Source organism: Micromys minutus (assembly GCF_963924665.1).
Source record: "Micromys minutus genome assembly, chromosome: X".
In the NCBI taxonomy this organism is placed as follows: domain Eukaryota; kingdom Metazoa; phylum Chordata; class Mammalia; order Rodentia; family Muridae; genus Micromys; species Micromys minutus.
Genome location: NC_137970.1, coordinates 74743774 through 74767075, shown reverse-complemented (window position 1 = coordinate 74767075; position 23302 = coordinate 74743774). Strand labels below are relative to the sequence as shown.

General features: G+C 39.3%; 1 protein-coding gene across 1 annotated transcript; it reads right to left on the bottom strand.

The window, feature by feature from the left end:
• Window positions 1-15705: 15705 nt before the first annotated feature.
• LOC308414697 (G protein-coupled receptor associated sorting protein 3) lies at window positions 15706-20762 on the bottom strand. Its single transcript, XM_080909938.1, has 5 exons — window positions 20597-20762; window positions 19754-19834; window positions 19367-19438; window positions 18273-18377; window positions 15706-18003 (listed from the first exon to the last, which is right to left on the bottom strand). The coding sequence occupies exon 5, from the start codon at window positions 17715-17717 to the stop codon at window positions 16098-16100; it is 1620 nt and encodes a 539-aa protein (XP_080766064.1). The 5' UTR covers window positions 17718-18003; window positions 18273-18377; window positions 19367-19438; window positions 19754-19834; window positions 20597-20762; the 3' UTR covers window positions 15706-16097.
• Between the last annotated feature and the right edge of the window lie 2540 nt (window positions 20763-23302).

The following is a 23302-nucleotide window of genomic DNA, read 5'->3' as shown; positions in this document are numbered from 1 at the left end:
GCATTGCTGCCCTGCATCTTCTTCAGGCCTTTCTTGTGTTTCTTGGCAAAGCACATGTTCCTCAGGAACTTCAGGTCAAACCCTTTAAGAGATTCGTATCTTTGTGACCAGGATTTCTTGATTCCATTTCTGTGCAGGATTGGTGGTGTGTGGTGTGGTTCTTGGACTTGGTCATGTCTGCACGGTAACTAGGAGCTTGCGCAGTGCCTGGGACTAGAAGAGAAAGCAAAAGCTCCTTGTATTTCTTATTATGCAGCCTTTACTTACTATTCTGAGAAATGGGAACTTTATATTCTTTTTTTTAAAAGATTTATTTGTTTTATATGAGTACACTGTAGCTGTCTTCAGACACACCAGAAGAGGGAATCAGATCCCATTACAGATGGCTGTGAGCCACCATGTGATTGCTGGGAATTGAACTCAGGACCTCTGGAAGAGCAGTCAGTGTTCTTCACCACCGAGCCATCTCTCCAGCCCCACTTTATATTCTTAATTCTAACTTTTATTATATCTTTCTAGCAACTAAGACCATCTCTAAAACATTTCTTCCTAAAATTATTTGAATCAAATCAATAATTCTATAGAATTATTATCTATTTGTCTATATAACACCACAAGATAATATATTTTCATAGGTCTGCAGAGATCTGCTCAAAATTGTGAGCTAATATCTAGTGATTGTTATATATGTTTAATTATAACAGAACATATTAACAGTAGAAATCTTTCCTAAAATTGATTTCTCCTGGGTCTTGCCTGTTGAAGGAAATCTATTATGGATTATAATCCAAGGCAAATTCATCTCAGGAAGATCACCTGCTAGACTTAGCTTCTTCTAGTGATGGATCCTGACATACCGCCATGATAGTCTTTCCAAGTAAATGTGGCTAAGAGACTGAGTTGAACATTCTGATCCCATGAGTCAAAGTGAGTCCTCCTTTAGGTTGTTTATTCTGGTCTCAGAGATGACAGTAACCGACACAAGGAGAGTGGGGACAGTTGAGCACAAAGAGTGTGAAGGAGATTTGGGGATTTTAGTGAGACAGTGGCCACACAGCCCAGGACTGGGTGGAAACTTTCTCTTTAGAGCACCAAAGCAGAGACAAGATGGATGATAGGATTTTCGTTCAGGAGACACCAGGAAATGGTTAAGAACGGAGGGAACACACAGGCTATCAATGTCATCCAGGAGATGAGGGCTACCATATTCCTTAGGAGTCTGCTTTCCAGAATACAGGGAATCAGTTAGTAACCCCTAGCCATTCCTGTCCCAGCTGCAACTCCTTCCCTCACAAAAAGCAGACATTGTTAGGCTTCATCAGAACCACGGCAGCCGCCACGTCCATCATCTCATGTTCTCTCAGATGCGTTTGTTTATGAAGGCCTGCTGGAGTCCTCGACACAGCACCAGAGTTCTCAGCTGGTTTCAATGCATGCTATCAAGTCTCTAAAAGAATTAAGTACTGACAAAAATATTCATATAATGTATGCCAAAATGCCTTTAAAAATCTGTATATGTACCCTCTTTTATAAAAATAAAGTTGTAAGAGAGAAAAAGAAAAAGAAAAAAGAAAACACACAGGCAATCTTTCCTGGGTACAAGCTCATAGGGAACGTTCAAGCTTGAGGCCGCCCTCTCTCACACTCCCTTCTTGCAGCTTGCATCTGTTTGCACTTTCAAGTCCTCTTCAGGCTTCAGCTTGTGCTTTCTTGTGCACTCCCTTTCTCATACTCACACTATACACACCTCCTGCCCGCCTCCCACCCACCTCCCCCACACACGAACACCTCAGTATACCTCACACACACCTCACACACACTTCTGTGCACTCTCCTTTCATTCACACACACACACACACACCATCACCTTGAACTTGCCTCAGCCTTTCGTTATTACTCCAAAAGGCAGGTAGAGGGACATTGTATAATCATTACGAAATGTATCAAGTTCAAAAGAATAATCACATCTCACAAAGAATTAAGGATTATGATTGTTCCCCAAAGTTTTAAGGTTTGCCTATTCCCAGGCCTGTGGCCAGAATAACAATAACTGAAAACTTATCATTATTTAAACTTTTGACTTGTTATACTTCAGAGCTCAGAGCCCCGAGGCCAGCTACTTGCCTTTTCTTATGAAGCTCAATAATAAATGACATGAGCAAATCCGCCAGGCAGTGGCCAGAGAGAATCAAGTTAACCCTTAACTCAGTAGTTCCTTTAGCTTTCTGTTTCTGCACAGTGCACACAATGACTCTCCTAAGAGAGTCTTTAGTTTTATGTATGAAATTTTATGTATTCTATACTTTTTTAACCAGGAACCATTCTCAAACATTGTGCAAAACTTATTTTATAACTTTCATAACTTTTATCTTTCTCGGGGTCTCAATGTTAGCTTTATTTCATTTTCTAATAAGTTCTTCAAACTTTCTTTGCAAGTTAAGCATTAACAACTACCATTGTGCAGCTATTGCATTGTTTCTAAGATGAGAGCACACAACGTGCACCTGGGCCACTAGGACTGTGCTGTGCTGGGCCCCTGTGCCGCAATCATTACATCTAGGAACATCTAGTTTCACAGAATCCACCAGAGCAGAAGGAGAAATAAATAGGAAAGTCAGATATAATAGAATAATTATGCACACCAAGGCCAACTGAAAAGCAGTCCCGCACAAATGAAATCTATACAGCCGTTATCCAGGGCTAAGGTCAGGAAAAATGTGAAAAACATTTTTATAGACGAGATGCCTTCGGGCTTCTGAGATTTCACCATCCAGACCTATTGTGGGCAGTTCCTTATTTCTGATGGCAGGTCCCCTGCAGGGATGTGTCTCCTGCTTCTCGGGGCCCCAGGTACCATCCATGTTATGGTATGCAGTCTCCAGCAAAGGCTCATATTGTGGCATCTAATTCTAAGTCTCAACTGTGTTCATTCATGTGCCACACATTACAACTAACACCAATGTGAGTTTGTTCACACCTTGGGCCCAGGAGCCCAGGTCTCTGTGTGTGTGCCCTCATTTGACATACCCCAGAGCACTATCGAGAGCTACTCATTACTCTCGAGCATGTCTCCAAAACAATTCTACTTTGGCTCCACACCAAAGCCATCACAGCTATGGCACAGCTTTCCATGTTTCCCTAGCCAAGTACTTTTTGTGCGTGCATGTTCCAAACATTATCTCAGCTGCCATGAAGAGCTCACATTCAAGATTGACTGTATATAAGGCTATAGCGCATGCATAAGATGGAAGCCACAACCAGAATGAACTAGTTCACATGCTGGGCCCCACACCTCAGTTCTCTCTGCAGACTTGAGACACAGATCCTGCCAAAACCCTAGAGGCATTATAGCTGTGTAAATTCCATTGTTCCTATCCTCAACAACCCTATTGCTTTATAAATGCCTGAAGCTCACATACAGTTGTCAACTCAGTTGTCTGGCTGTGTTCCAGACACTAGTACCATTGTTTCTTCATACTCAGAGCCACATTAGTCTAGAATCCAGTTCCCAGATCTGTAGCGACTTCATGGATATCACTTATCAGACATTAATTCCCCTTTCCCCCATTAATGACTTCACAAGCAACGATTACATCAGCTACCTCTTCCACATTAGAATAAAGGTACAGAAAACCAGAACCCTAAGGCTTCGATGACTCTTGACACTAATACAGATATCCATAGTGTTTGTTACTGAGGATCTCTACACTCTTTGTTATCCCGATCCTTAGCTATACAGCTATGTGGAGACTTTACTACTGTACTTATAGAGTGTCAGAAACACTGTATACCACCTAGCTGCACACTTGTACCCTCCATGGTGAAAGTAAGGTGTTTTCCAACCAAAAACAGGTTATAAATATATTGGAAGGTATAATTATTCTAAGAAATGTATAAACATTGGCATAAGATAAGAAACATAAAAAGCCAAAGATACATCATCAAACAAACAATTCCCCAATAGATAACTTCAAATAAATAAACAACTATAAATTACTAAAAATTTAATGAAGACTGAACTTATGGAACATACCGCACACACTCACACACACACATACACACGCACACACACACAAACTTGAGCTAAAGAACAGAGTTAATAAACCTCATATTTCTATGATGAGAATCAGCACTGGAATTCATAAATCAGAAGAAAGAATACATGAACTTGAAAGCGAGTTATATGAAAATATACAGTGGACAATAAATGAATGAAAAGAAATAAGAAAGACTTCAAACATTATGATACTGCTAATATTTAAATTACCAAGGCTAAAATAGGAAAAAACTACAGTGCAGTAAGGGAAATGATATCTGCGAAGATGAAGATTATTATTCAAGTACTGGGAAGTCAAAGTAGATTCACAAAAGGACAAGAAGATGGATAACAATCAAAAACTAAGACAAAGTGAGAAACAAGAAAAGATCAAGAGAAAAGAAATATATCATATGAAGAAATAAAAGTAACTAGTAGACTTCAACAGAAAATGATATGCCAGGAACAAGTGATAATGCACACAAACTTCAGCCATAAATTCTTTATCGAGCAAGAGTCAAATTCAGTCATAAAAAGATATATTTTTAGATGTAGGAAAGCTTATGAGTTCATCACCACTTGATCTAATTTGTGAGAACTACTGAAGTTTGCTCAGTTTGAGAGAAAAAAAATTCAATTCATAAAATGAAAAGATAAAACTCATTGGTAACATTAATTACATATACTGAATTAGTACTTTATAATACTTAAAACATAAATCACTTAAACCTTTAATAAAAAATTAAAATTCAAAACTACTAAAAATTAATAATATCTAGAATAATTTGTTAGGATGTATACAATACTAAAAGAAATTTTTGCATCAAAAATGTAAATTATGTATGGGTTAAAATAAAAGCATACAGTTTTTGTTTGTATTTCATTGTTTTATTTTATGTGTATGAGTGTTTGCTTGCAGGTATGTCTGCATACTATAGGCTTGCTTGGTGCCCAAGGAGGCCAGAAGAGGGTATCATATCCCTTGGGACTGGAGTTACAGGTGTTTGTGAGCCACTGTGTGGATACTGGAAAGGAACTCAGGTCTCTTGCAAGATATACATAACCTCTTAGACACTGAACCATTTCTCAAGATCCAGCTAAAAGATATTTATGTAAATGTCATAATAATAACAAGGCAAAAAAACTTATCTTAAGGACACAAAAGGTTAAAAATAAAGAGTTAGAGAATCCCACAACAAAAACATTTAATTGAAGAAAATCATGAAAATATGAAGCAAAGCTTTGATCTGGCCAGCTGTTACATTTGTCCACAAAGAAACTCAATAATGCTGGACAAGGTAATTATCTAAGCCTGACCCTTAAGTATAGAATATCTGATTAATACCTCTAGCTGATACAGGATGCTTCGTTTTGTAAGGTAGTTTGTGTGTGTGTGTATGTGTGTGTGTGTGTGTGTGTATGTGTGCATGTGTGTGAGAGAGAGAGAGAGAGTGTGTGTGTGTGTGTGTGTCTAAGTTATAAACATTCATGTGGGGGATGCACAGATTTCACAAGCATTTATATTGCTCCACCATGAATTTTGAATTTTTACTGGTGGATAAAGAATTCAAGATTGGAACACTTGAAAGCCATTTCTTCCCTGACTTTTGGGAGGTTTGTCACAAATGCTATCAGTGCTTTGCTGAATTCCCATGGGGATGTTTCTGCATGTTTCCAGAGTTTCTCTCTGGTATCACACTCCAAATGCTTTGTCTCCTTAAACTCTTATCTGTTCCTCTTCAACCCAGGAAGTCTGCTTGGCTTTATGTAAAATCCAATTCCCTGCATGTGTATCATACTTAACAGCAAAGGTATACAGATCATTAAAAAGTAGTACTAGGTTTGGGACATATACAAAATTTCAGACTGAGATATTACAGACATAGGAAAAATAAGGATAAAAAGTTTGATTGACACAAATTGGATATTGGATCTTATTGATAGTCAAGCTTGAGAGGCATTAACTACGGTTTAGTTTGGAGTTCACAGCTACCACCCAACACATGCATTCTAACTGCATGGGACGTGGTCTAGCCTTCAGCTTAAATTATAGGATATATATAACCTTATCAATCTATATCAATCTATCTATCTATCTATCCATCTATCTATCTATCATCATAAGTATGCTTTCATTTCAATTTATAATAGATAATTCTCTCTTTTAGTCCATAGAAAATTTTCATTTTAGTAAATATGATAGTAGTTTATTGTGTGGATGTTTTGTGGTCTGTTTATGAAGTTCTTAGGTGTTCTGCATGATTTATAAATTTCTGCAATTTATACCCAGTTAAAATTTTATTAAGAATAAGTTTAAGGGTATGTAATAGTATTTCTATGTGAAAAAAACATCAAGTATAATAATGTTTTCAAATATATCATTATATGTTAATTATTGTTACTTATTTGAACTTTAAAATGATTGTATTTGTGTCTAGAAGTATCAATAGTGTATGAAAGTGTTTAGAAGCAGATAGTGTAACTTCAGATCTTCATCTCTCTCTCCTCTCCCTCCAATCCACTCTCCTCCTTCTCCAGTCTCACTCCCAATTCTGAATCGGACCACCTGCTGCAGCCAGCCCTTCCTCTCTATTCCCAATTGACAGATTATGCAGATCTCCTTCAACCCATCTCATCCTGTTATCCCAACTCCCAATTCTGGCTGGAACTACCTGGGAACCTGCTAGCCGAGCCTGCCAGAGAAGCAAGTAGGCCAATGAAGCAGGTAGGTGAGCTTCAAGCCTTCACTATTCTCCTCCAAATTCCATCCCCAAGTTTCACCCTCAGCACTGTAGTATTCTACCTGTTGTGGTCTCTGCATGATTTGTCTCAATTCCCAGGGAACTAAACAGATTATGACCATCCCCACTCCTAAGTGTAAGGTCCCAACATCTGGGAACACATTTGACCAGAAATCCCAGTGGCCACACCTATCAGGATCCCAGAGCTCCCTACCAGGCAAAGCATGGTGACCAAGCTCCTAAAAGCCAGTGAAGATAACAGAAACCAAGGAACAAAACACCCACCACCCAAAAACACAAGACAGATATCAGCACCTAGAGTTAGAATCATCCCAAACCCAGATGCCTAGATGCAAGCATAAAACCACTTATAACAGCCAGAACAATATGTCTCCACTAGAGCCCTGAGAAATTCAATATAGCTGAAGCACAAGACAAGGACCTTAAAATAGCTTTTACGAAGATGGCAGAGTTCTTTAAAGAGGAAACGAGTAAATCCCTTAATGAAATCTATAAAAACACAAATAAACATGGGAAGGAAATGACTAAAACCATTACAACTTAGAAATAGAAATAGAATAAAGAAAACCAAAACTGAGGGAAATCTGGAAATTAAAAACAAAGAAAAAGAAAAGACCTTAGGACTATAATCAGCAACCTCAGAGGCAGGCATCACCAACAGAATACAAGAGATGAAAAAAAGAATGTCAGACATTGAAAAGACAGCAGAGGAAATAAATATCCTTTAGTCAAAGAAAAATAAAACCCTGGTACAAAACATCCAGGAAATCTGGGAAAATATGAAAGGACCAAATCTAAGAATAACAGGAACAGAAGAAGAAAAAAAATTCCCTGATCAAAGGCTAAAAAAACATATTTTCAACAAAATCATAGAAGGAAACTTCTGTAACCTAAAGAAGGTGATACTTATCAAGGTACAAGAAGCATTATACAACACCAAATACACTGGATCAGAAAAGAAATTCTCCTTGGCACACAATAATCAAAACACTAAACATACAGAATGAAGCAAGAACATTAAAAGCAGTAAGGGGAAAAGACCAAGTAACATATAAAGGCTGACCTATCAGAATCACATCTGAATTCTTAACAAAGAACAGATATCCTGTAGAATCTAAGAGACGATGGATGCCTGCACAGACTCAAATTTAAAAATGTAAATTGCAGCTGAATGCTTCCTCTGAGTTGTTGATAGAAAGAAAGGATGAGCTCGGTTGAATGCAAGGAATATTCATAGCTAATATGTAATTTACTTACTTAAATCCATTGATATGCAAAAAATAAAAATAACACAGCACATATTCTTCCAGGAAACGGATGAATGTCACAAGTATCCTGGACCTGCTACATGTTTTCTCTACACGTCATACCTTAGATGATGTCCCGGATTATGAGAAGATTGTGCTCTGACCAGTTTTTCTCTTAAAGATAACTGGGGTGACTGAATTTTTCCTTTACCTCAGGTTATTTCCAATCACTCTCCATCAAGTAGGTGCTTTGTTTGGATTTTGACATACGAAAATCATGTTCCTACTTTTTAACCATTCTAGAAGATGAAATGGCTAGGTGGCACATGCTTATTACTTACTCTTTACCTCCCACAAGCCTCCCTTTTAAACGCACAAACCACTTTATCATGAAGAACACCTTTCTTTTCAAGGACAGGCTGTTAAATCTGTATTCCTGCCATGCCTTCTTGGAGAGAACAGAAAAGAAAAAGAAAGTTAAAAATTCCTAACTTGTCATGTGAAGTCTTAGGATCTTGCCTTTCACATTAATAGATTTTGATTAAAATCTGGTGGTTTACAAAAAGTTATAAAGAGATACTTCTATCCCAGAAGTAAATATTTTTAAGAAGAAAAAAAGAAGTTGCTTTGGGACCAAAAAGATAGCACAGTGGGTGAGTGTGTCCAAACCTGAGGACCTGAGTTTGATCCTTCTTCAGAACCACTTAACTGAAAGAGAACTTACTCCCCAAAGTTGTCCACTGACTTTCACATGCGAGCTGTGCATGCACATTCACACACACACACACACACACACACACACACACACACACACACCACCAACAACAACAACAACAACACACTGAATAAATAAATTAATAAAGTTCATTGCACTTATCAGAAAAAGTTAATAAGGATGTGATTGCAAAAATACTTTTATTTACGTATCTAGCCTAGATGTCCATCAATACATGAATAAATAAAGAAGATGTGGGTTAAACATGCAATGGTATTTCATTTAGCTTTAAACAAAAATAAAATGGCATTTTCAGGAAAATGGATACAACTGGAGACCTTTATTCTAAGCAAAATAGTACAGACTCAGTAAAACAAGTACCATGTATTATCTCATGAACAGACTCTAGATTTAAGCACTCATATTTGTATGCATTCATGCATGTGTGTATGCATGCATGCATGCATGCTTGTGTGTGTGTTTGTGTGTATAAGTCACAAAAATAGTGAGGATACTGCAAGACATCTTAAAAGAAGTTTAAAAGAGACAGAGTAAAGACATAGCAATAGAATAAGAAAATAAAGCAAACAGTGAGACTATTTTTGGGTGGGAGAAGGGACTAATAAGAGGCAGGCAAGGAGGCTGGAAAAGGGTAGTGTGTGAAGTAATAAAGTAGAACAAGGCACAGTGGCATTTATGTATGAAAATGCCATGATAAAACAAACTGCTTTGTATGCTAATGTAAAAATATATACAAATAAGCTTTTGCTTTTAAAAATGCTTCCATTTGGATTTTTGTTCAATTTCAACAGGAGGGAAAATGTACTGGTTTGTAAAGATATCATCCAACTTTTAGAAATTTGTTCAAACTTGACAAATGAGTATTTTTGACTTTGTGATGTAATTAGCAGTGAAACATAAAGATAAAAACATAACGAAGTGTTTCAGGGTCAGGAAAATTGTGATGCAGCAGTTAGGATACCAATTACAGCTGTTTGACCATGACCAAGTGACTTTATTTTAGAAATAGTTTTCTTTGGAGAATACAGATAAAAATATGTTTCTTGGATGTTGAGAGCACCATCGTTGGTGAAATAAAACAAAAACTATGGAAATTCTGGTGTTTTCATTATGTAGTAACATTGTATGCATCTATGGACCATACTGTCTTTCTCAATCTATCAATTATGAACAAGAATTTTATCAAACATGTAAGAATATTCTTATTTTTATTTATTCTTCTTTTATACAATACATACTGATAGCAATTTTCTCTCCCTTCAATCCTCCCAATTCCTCCCCCTCCCACCTCTCCTTCATCACAGGTCTTCTGTTACCCTTCAGAAAAGAGCAGGCCTCCCAGGGATATCAACCGAACATGGCATAACAAGTTACAATAAGACCAGTTACAATATTAGGCTGGATGTGGCAACCCAGTAGGAGGAAAAGAGTTCCAAAAGCAAGCTAAAGAGTCAGAGACACATCCAAACTCCCATTGTTAGGAGTCCCACAAGAACACGACGATAACAACCATAAAATAGATACAGAGGACCTAGTACAGACCCATACAGACTCCATGATTGCTGCTTCAGCCTCTGTGAGCTCCTATGAGCCCTGCTTAGTTGATTCTGTGGACTGTGTTCTCCTGGTGTCCTTTACACCATCAAGTCTTTTATTTTATTACAGGTATGTGCATGTGTCTATATGGGGGGAGGGTATATGCACTTGAGTAGCGGTACCCACAGGAATATAGAAGAGGGCTTCAGATGTTCTAGGGCTGGAGAAATAGGTGGTTTGAGCCATGTGAACTGGTTTTTAGAAAATAAACTCCAGTTCTTTGTAAAAGCAGTGTATATACATTTTATTGACTCATGAGTCATATCTCCAGCCCCATACTGTTACTGCTCTAGTTGGTAGCATGAACATGGGAGACTGGAGCCTACGATGAGGCAGTTAAAAGTCTCATGAAATAGCCAACTTTATTCAGGGCATCAGACAATTTCTATTCTGAGGGCCAGGCAAGGTCATGAGCAAAGTTCACATGAGTTTAGGCTGTACACAGTCACAAGAGCAACTCAAGCATGGAAACATTGTTTGAATAAAAAAATAGTAGATGACAGGTAATTTGAAGCAAACCCACTCCTATTCACCACAACTGTGAGGGGCACCAAAGCACATTCTGAGAACAAGCTGCATTATGAAGAAACAGATGTTATATTACTTTTGCTTGGAGTTTTCTCACAAGCTCTCAGTAACGTCTCACAGCTTCATTTATGAACCATGTTCCAACACCATACATTGGGCAGTTTTTAGAATCAAGAAGAGAAAACAGTATCATAATTAAATTATATATGGCTTTTTATATAATTTTTGTTTTGCTAAATGTTTTAAATGATATGATTGTGGAAAGGAAGAGCCACAGCTGTCTGTCTATGTTTCTTTCTTCAAGTTACAGAGTGAGCAAGATTCCACTAAAGAAGAAAATAAATGGCTAGATACTGTGGTAGAATGCTTGCCTAAATACTCATGATCTTGGGTTCAATATGAAGAACAAAAACGATTATTAACTAAATTTTAATTTTATGACATATAGTGAGTTACTTCCATCAGAAACAAAAATAATAGCACGTAGTTCTGATTGGCAGTCAGAAGAAGCACAATGAAGCACTGTGTTTTGTATTAAAACAAACTATGAGACAAAATAATGAAAACCAATAGTAGAATATAAAATATATAATTTACTGGAATAAAATATAAAGCTCAAAGAGACAAAAATATTTGTTGTATTTAGAAAATGATTATTTATTGTTTTGACCATGTTACTTATGTTCTTTGAGGCCTAGCTCTTTATCCTTTGATCAAAATATTTTTAAATGCTTATAATGGTGTAAGTTACTTTTTCCAACTACTGAGTAGAGGCAGTTTCTTTTTTTTAATTTTCTTCTTCTTCTTCTTCTTCTTCTTCTTATTATTATTATTACTATTACTATTATTGTGTTTGTATGATGTGATGAGATGTGAGAATAAGTGTGGGCACATGTGTGTCAGGTGAGTATAGGTTGGAGGACAACCTTTGGAAGTCAGGTCCCTCTTTCCCCAACAGGTACCAGGGATTCAACTTTGATCACCTGGCTTTCTTTCAAAGTGTTTTTACCTAATGATCCATCTAGCCAATTCAAGAAACTACTTTTTAAATTATATTTTTATTGAACAATTTCTTTGACAATGTCTTACATGTATATAATAAACTCGAGTCACTCTTACATCCCATCACTCTCCTACCATCAGCTGCCCCCTCTTCCCTGCAACTCTCTTTTTCACATTCACGATTGCTTTGTCACTCACTGGTTTTAACCAGATCTGTCTATATGAACACGGTTTTGAAACTGTTTAATAGAACTTGATGGGCATATCTATGAGTATCCAACTGAAGACAATGTTGCTCCTTTCCCAGAATCAACTAGTAGCCAATAGTTCCGAATCAAACACATGTTTGATTACTGACAGCCCCATTTTATGGCTGAATCGTGCCCAGAAGATATGATTTCACGGCCTGTCTCCATGTTTTGTGGTTATTATATTTTTGTCCCTTCTTCCACACTGTTCTTTAGGCCTTAGAAGAGATACTATAACCATCCCATTTCAGGCTGAGCACTCAATTGTCACTTATTCTCATCACCTTGAGCAGCCATGAGACTGCATTTATTGCCATTCTACAGAGCATAGACTCTGATTAACTGAGAATAGCATTTGCCTATGGGTATAATCATAGTAGCTTTATTTTCTAAAACTCAAATCAGAACCCAAAGCAAAATAACAGTTGAATGTGTATACCAACTATCGTATAGACAAATGGACTATTATTTGGTGAACTATTGAGACACATGACATAGATAAAACTCAAATAATTTTGTTGAATAAAATAAGCCAACACCCCTCCATGTTCCATGAGCTTTTATACAGAATTATAGAATTTTATTGTCTTGCCAGAAAGCAAATCAGTAGTGCCCTCCGTATGGGAAGAAAGCATTACAATGCCACATCTTGGACAAAGGTTCTGTTTTGTATTTTGATATAGTTTTGGTTCCATATATGTCAAAATGGTAAATTAGTAAATGGTGTACTTTATAACATATGAAATCTTCACTTCATATACTATAAGGTTATAGTATTCATTTAGGTTCCATCTGTTTTAAGCACAGCGAATGACTAAAGTAAAAGTTTCTGTGCTCTTGAGCAAAATTCTGGATGGATGGTTTTAGAGTCAGTGTGAGTTATACATGGCTTGCATTTCTAAGTCTGAGAGAGATTTTATAGGATTGTGTAGGGAACATATTCAAGACTAGGCCATAAAAATTGTACACTTTAAATACTCAGTTTAATATATATATGACATACATGTCAATAAACTTATCATATAAGCATATGGTAGATAAAATACTTATTTGTAGAGATAACTGATCAGAGGAAAAGGCAAGTTGAATATGTACTCTAATTTTTGAAATGTATAATTTTATATGTATAATACTAAGCAAGAATATGAAATAGAAGATCATGTGTGTGTGTGTGTGTGTGTGTGTGTGTGTGTGTGTGTGTGTGTGACCTAGCTGAGATTTCTACCAGAGGGGTGTTGCAGTAAATATTAAAAAATAAAAAATGTTTTATCTCTTTATCGGCCCTGAGGTCTCACTCCTCAGGCCTAACCCTGATACAGAGCCCCGAGCACCCAGTTCAAGCTGCCACCCGGATCTCACTCGGTTCACACAACTCCCTTCCCTTGGCGGTTTTCTACTGCCTGTTGTCTGCCTCTGTTCTGGGGTGTTTCTGTACCCCAATATCCCACAAACACAACTCTACAGCCCAATAGCTTCACATACAGGTTTATATATTCAACTCTCAATCCACAAACCCTCTACACAACAAGTCTGCATCAAATAGACAAAGAGACAAACTGCCCTTCTATATGAGATACTAGACCTATAAAATCCTTAATGTTCATAGCTATATAATGCCAATTAATATCACCTGGTCTAGCTGGTCCTTGGGAACCACGACCTCTCCTTGTCCTCTGACCTCTTAGACCTCCTTTTTCTCCACCTCCCTCGCTCCGCCCAGTCATTGGCTTTCCTTTATTTTACTAATTAAAATGGGAAGGTTCAGATAGTCACCTCTGGAGTGCTTAACTGGGCAGCCCTTCTTGGAGAAGTGGAATTAACATTAAAATACAAACAGTTTCAGGACAATCTACAGACGGGGATATAAAGACTGAAATGGTTACCTCTTGTAGCCAGGCAGGACTTCCAGAGGAGGGAGAGAGACATCAATCCACCCACAAAATCTTCAACCCAAAAATTTGTCCTGCCTAAAAAATGTGCAGGGATAAAGAAGCAGATTGAGGGAGTGGCTAACCAATGACTGGCCCAACTTAAAGTCTCTTCTCATAGGAGAGAGCAACCCCTGACATTAATGATGCACTGCTACTCTTGCAGATAGGAACCTAGCATAGCTGTCTCCTGAGAGGCTTCACCCAGCAACGGCTATGGAAGTTGAAATAGAGACCCAGAGCCAAACATCAGGCTAAGCTTATGGAGTATTGTGGAAGGGTAGGAGGGGATAGGGACTTCACAAGAAGATCAACACAGTCAACTAACCTGGGACTATGATGGCTCACAGAGACTGAGCCACCAACCAAAGAGCATACAAGGGCTGGACCCAGGCACTCTACACATTTGTAGCAGATGTGCAGCTTGGTTTTCATGTGGGCTCCTTAAAAATTGGAATGGAGGCTGTCTCTGACTCTGTTGTCTGCCTATGAATACTCTTTCCCCAACCAGGACTGGCTTGTTGGGCCTCAGTGGGAGAGGACATGCCTAGTCCTGCTGGGACTAGATGTCCTAGGGTAGGGGCTCCCCTTCAGTGAGAAGGAGAGGAGCAGTGGGGCCAATAATTTTGAAGGGTAGGCCTGGGAAGGGGGGCATTGTTATCTGTATATAAAGTGAATAAAGAAATAAATTATTGAAACAGAAGAAACTAAGAAGATGGGCTTGCCTATCAGAAACATGGAATTTCATGTAATATGTAAATAAATCATGATTCATTTAAAATACTGGTTATGATTTTTGCAAAGAAAATAAAAGGCAAACAGCTTTCTTAATGCCTGCTATAAATATGTACATAATGATTCTGGCTCGTTGAAAAAAGAGAACACACAGCAAGACAGAATCAAGCTTCACTTTATGACTCCTACATCTATATCTTATTGACACAATAAAGTTTTGGATAGCAGTTTCTCACATACTGTCTGGTAAGGTACATATATTCATTTCAGACATTCCCTCTGGCATCTAGCCAGACAAATAACCAGTCAACATGATTTGGAGGAAGCTAAAACTTATTAACCTGGTAGGGGACATTATCCATCAGAAAATTAAACTACTACTAAAACCAAGAGTCTCTATACTGTGAAGGCTGTCACCTAAAAGGGGGGAATGAGTGCTAAGGTGGTATAGTGAGATATAAAATTATGAGTTAACTAGCTTACAGGCTCACCATCAAAGGAATAAAATTGGTAAAAATATGCCAAAGTGTGCAATGACAACTAATAATAATAAAAAATATATATTTCCTTTTCACACTTATCTTTTCTTTCTTTGAGGTGGCAGATAAAATAGTCTAAAATTTGAATTTTAAGTATAAAGCAAATTGTAAAATGAATATATTGCAGATTTTGCGTAACTCAGGGCCATGTTGTATTCTGTAATGAAATGTTTGATGCAGTTGGAGGAAGGGGGAAATAGAAATCACTCTTATATTTAGTAGCATACAGTAACCTCCCTCCTTTTTGAATCAAGAGTACACATTTGGCCATAGGCATGCATACACACACACACACACACACACACACACACACACACACACAAAGTATAGGTACCATCATATATCTTTATTTGCATATGCCTTATTTCTGTAACTAGATTACAAGACCAGTAGTTTCTTTTTGCTATCTGGAGCCACAAACATATCTAAGCAGATACTAATCCTCAAGACACTGTACTTTTGAGAGCTGGATCACTATTTCCTTAAAATGTTAAAAATCTGATAATCTAGATAAGATAGAAATAAACAAACTTTTTTATCTCAAGATGTAATATTCATTTAATACATCAAAAATGTTCTAGCTTTGAGCTAGAACCTGCCACAGTTAATAATATGTAAAAGATGTTAAGACAAAAATGTGTGAGCAGTAATTACCAAAATATTATGCAAAACTCTTTGGGAATGTATAGCCAATCAGATTTTGGACACTGTTCAGTGTTTGCTTTAATTTCTGGGTCATTTTACATTCTTTCAATAATCCCTTTAACGTCACGGAATATGGCAGTAAGAGTATTGTAACTCAAGTGATCAACTACTACAATTGAGCCCTTTCTAATATGCTCCTTTATGTTAATAAAGATGGCCACAGCACTAACAAGATTGGCTTTTGCCTCTTTTTGGTTAAAGATAAGTTTTAATGCTCCTAATGCCTTCATATTTATCATATCTCTGGCTGCCTTGGGATTTTCAGACATATTCAAAAATACTTTCAAAACAAGATTCCTAGTCTTACGATTTCCCTGGGACAGCAAATGGAAAAGCTCTGAAAAGTAGCTGACTACAATGTAGTGATGGACAGACTCAGTAGTCAGCTGCCCTATTATCTTTAACCCAGATTGCTGGCCAGGAGAGTTCAAGGGGAAAGATACAGTTTCTTTACACATATGCTTAACATGAAATTCAACCTTGTGTTGTCTGTCATCCCCAGAAGAATTCAGAGTAATAACAGCCTTTTTAATACTAACTTCAGGGGAAGAAAAACTGAGCAAGCTTTCAATAAGTGTTACCACACCCACTTCATTAATAAATTCCTGGGCAAATGGATGAACTTTATGTATCCCCATTGCAATCTGTGCTATTTTATGAATAAGAGGATCGGTAGTTGATTTAAGTATGTTAACAAGTTTTTCAAATTCTGGAGAATCCAAATAGCACTCCATTTTGCAAGGGCAAGCAAAGGGCTTGATGCCATTCTCTTCTCTGATCTTGATTTGCTGTCTAATTTCATCTAAGGTCTGAATGCAGGGATCAGAACCAAATGGATACTCAGGTATAGGCTGTAGGCTTGAACGCGTATTCTTAGTACAGGCTGTTGAAGTTTCCTCTTCATTTGAGGCCAGAACAATATATGAAGAGGGTCTTCCCTCAGATGAGTCCTGGGATCTATATCCTAATACTGCTGGAGTTACAGCAGGAGCTTTGGGCCAGATAGTTACCTCCGACCAGTCCTTTGGTCTATCTTTTTCATTAATTTCATCCACTGGCTGAGGTTTAACTATTTTGAACACAGGTTTAGGATCAGAATCAAAACCAGTGTCATCTCCTTCCCAAAACCAGTTCCCAATAACGTTCTCTTCCTCTTCATCCTCAGCTCCTGACCTAGACTTGTGGCTGGTCCTATGTGTGTGCTCCTCAGCACGGGCCTGGATACTAGTACTAGGTTTATTTTCATACTTAGCAACAGGATTATTACCAACCTCATCTCCCTTCCAGAACCAGGAATTGATACCAGAATCTTCTCCAGCCCAGAACCAGCTATCACTACTGGGCTTATCTTTACGTGAGGATCTAGCAAACTTGTTCTCAGCCCTGTGGTTGAAATCTGATGTGCCTTTCACTAGAGCCTTAGATTCTGATCTCGCTCCTTCTTTTGTCTCAGCAACTACCTTGCTCTTAGACCCTGCCTTCACCTCTGCTGCTGCATCTGCTTTAGACCCTGCCTTTCCTTTGCCTTTGTCCCGGTTTTTGCCTGCACCTCTGCCTGCATTAGCAGCCTCCCTCTCTGCCACAGCTTTGGCTTGTGCACTTGCTCTTTTTTCTAGTTTAGCCTGTGCCCTAGCCTTGTTTTTTGAACCAGTCATGGTTGAAGCACAGTTATATACACCTGTTCAGTCTTATCCTTAGTTCTCTTGTTTGTTCCAGGCTGGTATCTTTATACTTGTTAACTTGGTCAGAGACAATCTTGACAGAGAGTCAAAGACAACTGTCACTTCAGTTGTTACAAAATTCCCGTTTTTTGACATACAGTCTCTATCGATGATAGGCACAAATTAAAGACACTCAGGTTAGGGAGAAGATGATGATTTCCAAAGGCAGACCCGGTGAAAGCAATCTTCTTACAATCCAAATCTACCAGTGGAGGAAGACCTAAGGTAGGAAAAAGAAAGACTTTGAGTGTCCTCCAACTTTGGTCTTTCCTACAGGTAGCTAAACAGAAGGACATGAAAGAAACTTTGAATTGTGGGGTTGAAGGTCTGGATTAATAGAAGACTTTGATATCTCATTTTACTTCTTGCATATTTGTATTCAGCCCATTCTTTTTTCTCCACCATATACAACAGTGATAGCAGGTGACATGGCAGGAGTGGGAGAATCTAGGGAGCAACAAGCTCCTTCGGTCTCATACTGGTACTTACAGGCTTTCAGAAAGGCTTCACTAAGCTGTACTGATGTGATGGGATTATTTCCTCCCTCCTCACTTTCACTGTTGAAAAGCCGTTCAACCAACTTCAAAGGCAGAACTATAGACAAAAATACATGTAGGATTAGAATTTTGAGCACTTGACAGACTGACCTAAACTTCTATCTCGAGGAAGCTTAACACTTTCTCATACCCTGTTCTCTCTTATGGCTTCTCTTCACATTTTCTCACCAAATATCTGCTAATTACCTATTGACACAATCTTTGCTCACTGGCCTCCTACTCTGTAATGACTATGAGGCAGCAATGTCTGGAAAGCAGGAAACATTGAGTCTAAGGTAAGATCTGGTTTCATCTCTGTGTGTTCATGCTCACAGTTATATTACAAGTCTCTACAGCAGTGGTTCTCAACCTTTCTAATGCTGCAACCCTTTAAAAGAGTTCCTCGCATTATTGTAAACCCAAGTCACAAAATTATTTTTGTTGCTACTTTATAACTGTAATTTCTCTAAGGTTATGGACTATAAATGTAAATATCTGATATGCAGGATATCTGATATGTTTCCACTGTAAAAAATATCATCCGATGCCCTCCTCCCCCTAGAGGGCTCACAACCCACAGGTTGAGAAACATCGCTCTACAGGAACCTAGAAAGAAACAGGTTTATGGATTAAAAGGCAGGGCAAAAGGCAACATCAGGAACAGCAACAGGCCCACTAAAGGGACTGAGATGACAGAACACCCCTGAAAAGGCTTATAGCACATGTTTCTGTATACTCGAGGTTGTTAAATGTCTCCCACATGATGTCAGCCCTGCCCCAATTATTCCTCAGATGTGCTCAAGACCTGTAATCTGTCTGAATATGCATCGTTCCAACTCTAAAATCACACATTTTATTCCATTCAAGGACTAAATTTCTTTCCCTGAGGAAAAATTCCAAGGTATAGAAATAGTGGAACACATGCAAATGTATTTGGGAAGAAGACAGGAGGCTAAAGAATACAACACTTTCAAGGTCATTTATTGAAATACCAGCCTCTCTTGTATAGCTAGATCTTGACTCATGTGCTATCAGTACCAGCCTTACCACAAAGCAGGGTCCTCGGGAGGTGCTAGCCTTTCCACTGAAGAAGAGTCCTTTGGCTGAAGAAGAGTCAAACTATAAAAAGCAAAAGACACTGAGGAAAATATAAAAAATGTTGACCATGGTATAAAATTATTAGGTTTATGGGTATATTTCCAGAACCCAAGTTCAAACACTCCTTTTAAACAATCAGGAACCAAGTAAATGATCTCTATCAACTCTCATGTGTGACCCAAATGTCCACCTTCAGAAACAGCACATTTATTTTCTGGTACTGCTACTGTATAAAAACATGAGGGACTAGGAAAAGTGGTTGGGGATGATATATAGGGTCCCAGAAAGACACTTACATCCAATAGTGATTTTAAATATTCTAAATTGAATACTCACCTGCACAAAAATTCTCCTTCACTTTAACTCCATTTGAACACTAAAACAAACGTTCGATGTGAAATGTTGAGAAAATGGATCCTGAATATAAAAGATAGGATAATATTATAATATTCATATAGCCAGGAGTTCTGTATATATGACCAACTCTTTATCATGACCAATTCCTTAAAGTAACTAAGGTACAAGAGTCTAAATATAGAAGGCCATGAAACGATCCTGTATTGAAAGCAGATGTACATTGCTTTCTTGTGTTCTGGTGTCTTCATAATCGCCCCTCTAATTATGTTTCCCCTTCCCCAGAATGTACCATTCCCACCACCCTGACAGGAGACTTTGCCACCAAGCTGAAACCTGTGGAAGAGACAGCACCCACGATACAGGGCACAAGGACCCCTTTCTGGAATAAGGGGCCAGGTAGGAAGGCGACGCACCAAGCAGAGCTGAGCCATTCCCAGAGCTGGCCACTTGCCCCCAATCCATGGACAGCAACCTCCAGGGGGGACCCCGCCAGCTCCCGCGTCGCCATTTCTCCTATAGAGGCCCCCTTCCCCCCCACACCCCCCCGCGCGCATCCCTTGCAGGGCCTAAACGCCAAGAAGGGCCCGGGGGTTGGGAGGTAAGCCTGCTGCCAGGTCATCTGCTCCGCAGGCCTCCAGACCCTCAGACTCAAGACACTCTGGCTGCCACCCAGTGCCCGATTCCTCCCACCGCCCGGGGTCTGCAGGCACAGCGCTCACTCCAGGGAGCAGCCGCGACCCGCTGGCCTCCACTGGAATGTCAGGGCTGGGCAGCGCTCCGCAGTGCGAGACCGCCCGGAGCCCTCGACACACCCCCACTTGCCTGGCCAGGCGCACGGCCCAGGTCCCCGGGCTCCCCCGCGTCCCTCTCCTGCTCCTGGCTGTTCTCGGGCCTCCTCAGAACCTCTCACAGAGCCCCCACCGCTTTGCGCGCGAGTCGACTGGCAGAGACGTGTCCCGCCCCTACGTCTCTGCACCAAAGGCAGGGGCTGCGCAGACTGCGGCAGGCACAGCTCGCCTGGAGGGTGTCGGGAAGGGGGCGGAGGGATACTGCGCACGAGGCTCGACGCCCCCTCCCGGGCCCACTGTAGTTCCGACTCGGGGTGGGCGGGGCCAGAGACAGCCCCACTCCACTTGGAGGGTTGGGTTGCACCGGTGGGCGTCTGCAGACCCGTGCACCCTAACCAGAGACCACCACCACTTCTATTTTGTGTGTGTGTCACTACTCTGTGTGGGATGGCTGAGGGCTAGAGTGCATGAGGGCTTTTGAAGTGTGGGACTATGGAGAGGTTAGTCTGGAGATGTGGAGCAGGAGGAAGCAGCGGAGGGATACTGAGTGCCCCCTGCAGTCCAGGAGGGAGCTGGACAGTGCTGGCCTTCGGCCCCTCCCCGCACTCCATCTCTGCTACCATTCAGTTCTCTTCTGTTTTTGAAGCCAGTAGAAAGGGAGGAGGGCTATTAGTATTGCAGCTTGAGAGGGAACAAGTAGCCTAGCAACAGTCTGCGAGAAGGCTCTTGGTTCTTCTCCACGTTTGGGTTTTTTTTTTTTTTTTTTCTTTTTCTCAATGCTTCATGGAGTTCCTACAGGAACAGAAATGGAAGCGCCTATTACATCCCTCATCACTGCCCCAGGGTAAAGCAGACTTCTGTCTCTGGGAAACCAACCAGAGGACTGGGGCAAAAGTCACTTTGCTTCCTTTTCCTTACTTGTACTAAAAACTCATTTGGTCACATATGACATAAAAGAATTGGGGGGTGGGGTGGGGTGTTGCCTGGGGAGTAGATAGTAGGTCAACCCAAGCACAGACTGTAGGAAGAAGCCTTAAGGAAAACAACTAGCAAGCAAGCAAAATGTAAAATATAATTTGAAGACAGGAGTAGGTGATAGGTCAACCCAAACACAGACTGTAGGAAGAAGCCTTAAGGAAAACCACTAGCATGCAAGCAGAATTTAAAATATAATTTGAAGACAAAAGAGTTTGAACAGAGGTACCCCGCATGGGTGGACTAGGCTGCTGCTCCCAGAAGACATGAGTTATTAAATAAAATTCCCAGTGCCAAGCACTTCGTGTTACTGGCTAAAGAGGCACAGTTGAATGACCCCTTCACAAGGGTCACATATCAAATATCCTGCATATCAGATATTTACATTATGATTTATAATATTAGCCAAATTACAGTTATGATGTAACAACAAGAATAATCTTGTGGTGGGAATAATCTTGTTACTACAACACAAGGAACTGTATTAAAGGGTCATAGTAGTAGGAAGGTTGAGAGCCACTGCCCAGAGGCACCTCAGACAACATGAGCTATTACCACATCCTTTGTTTCACACCATAACTAGCTATGACGCCATTGCTGAAGAATCACACTTTTTTGCTGTAGGTCAGAGAAAAAAAAAAAAAACTCCACTATTTTAAAAGACTTTAATTTGTTCTCTTTTTTTCCTTAAAACCACACATTATTTTATATAGCAATACAAATTATATATTAACTGATGCAATGCAAATTATATATTAACTAACAGTATAATATAATTATTTGAATATAATAAAATTATTTGAATATAATTAGCTTTAAATGGAATAAAAGAGAAAGTATCAGATTATGTAACTCCTCTCAAACAGGTAAAGTGTGGATGAAACCCAAAGATTTAATAAATGAGACCAAGAGAAGGTAGTTTTAGGTAATAGGGAAAGACTGAAAGAAGGTGGCAAAGGGACACATGAGTCATGAATGAGGGTGCAAAGCTTTTCAACTCTATCATACACCCCGAAGTGGACATACGAATTCAACTATTTGTATATTGAAGTAGAAAAACCCAATTTTGCATCCCCAAAGAATTCCGATGTGTTACTCCTTTGAGGCAGTGATAGTGAAAGTCGGGCTTTCCTTTTACTCCATTAATAATTGTGTAATGGGAATTGGACATGACTAGTTTCTGAACACATATGTTACATTGAGCCCGTTATATAAATCAATCTTGAACTAACCAGGGAAGTCACTGTTGGACAGACTCCATAATGTTGGAAGGCACCATGCAGGCTGCCAGGGAAGAAAAGACATCACTGGTCTTATCTTATGCTGGACCCTCATGCTACAGTACTAACCTACCAGGCAAGATGTGGCCCTTGGTGCAGCAGTGGCAGGACAGTTATGGGGCTAAAGAAGCAACTTCTGTTTGGATCTGTGATTTTTTTTTTAAATGACTTTATTTTGGATCTGTGATTTAATCCAGATTTCATGCCTGGTATTGTACACCTAAGTAAAAATCCATCATAGATTCTAGGATAAAACCTGCTATTCTTATTTTTGATAAGTGGTTATGAAGTTAAACAGCTTTCTAAATATTTATGGTTATACTCAAAGATTTGTACTGTTCTTTTTGTTTGTTCTTGTTTTCTTGAGGTAGTGTTTTCCCGTGTAGCCATGGCTGACCTGGAACTCACTCTATAGGCCAGGCTGGCCTTGAATTCACAGATATTTACCTGCCTCTGCTTCCATAGGGCTGGTGTGTACCACTGCC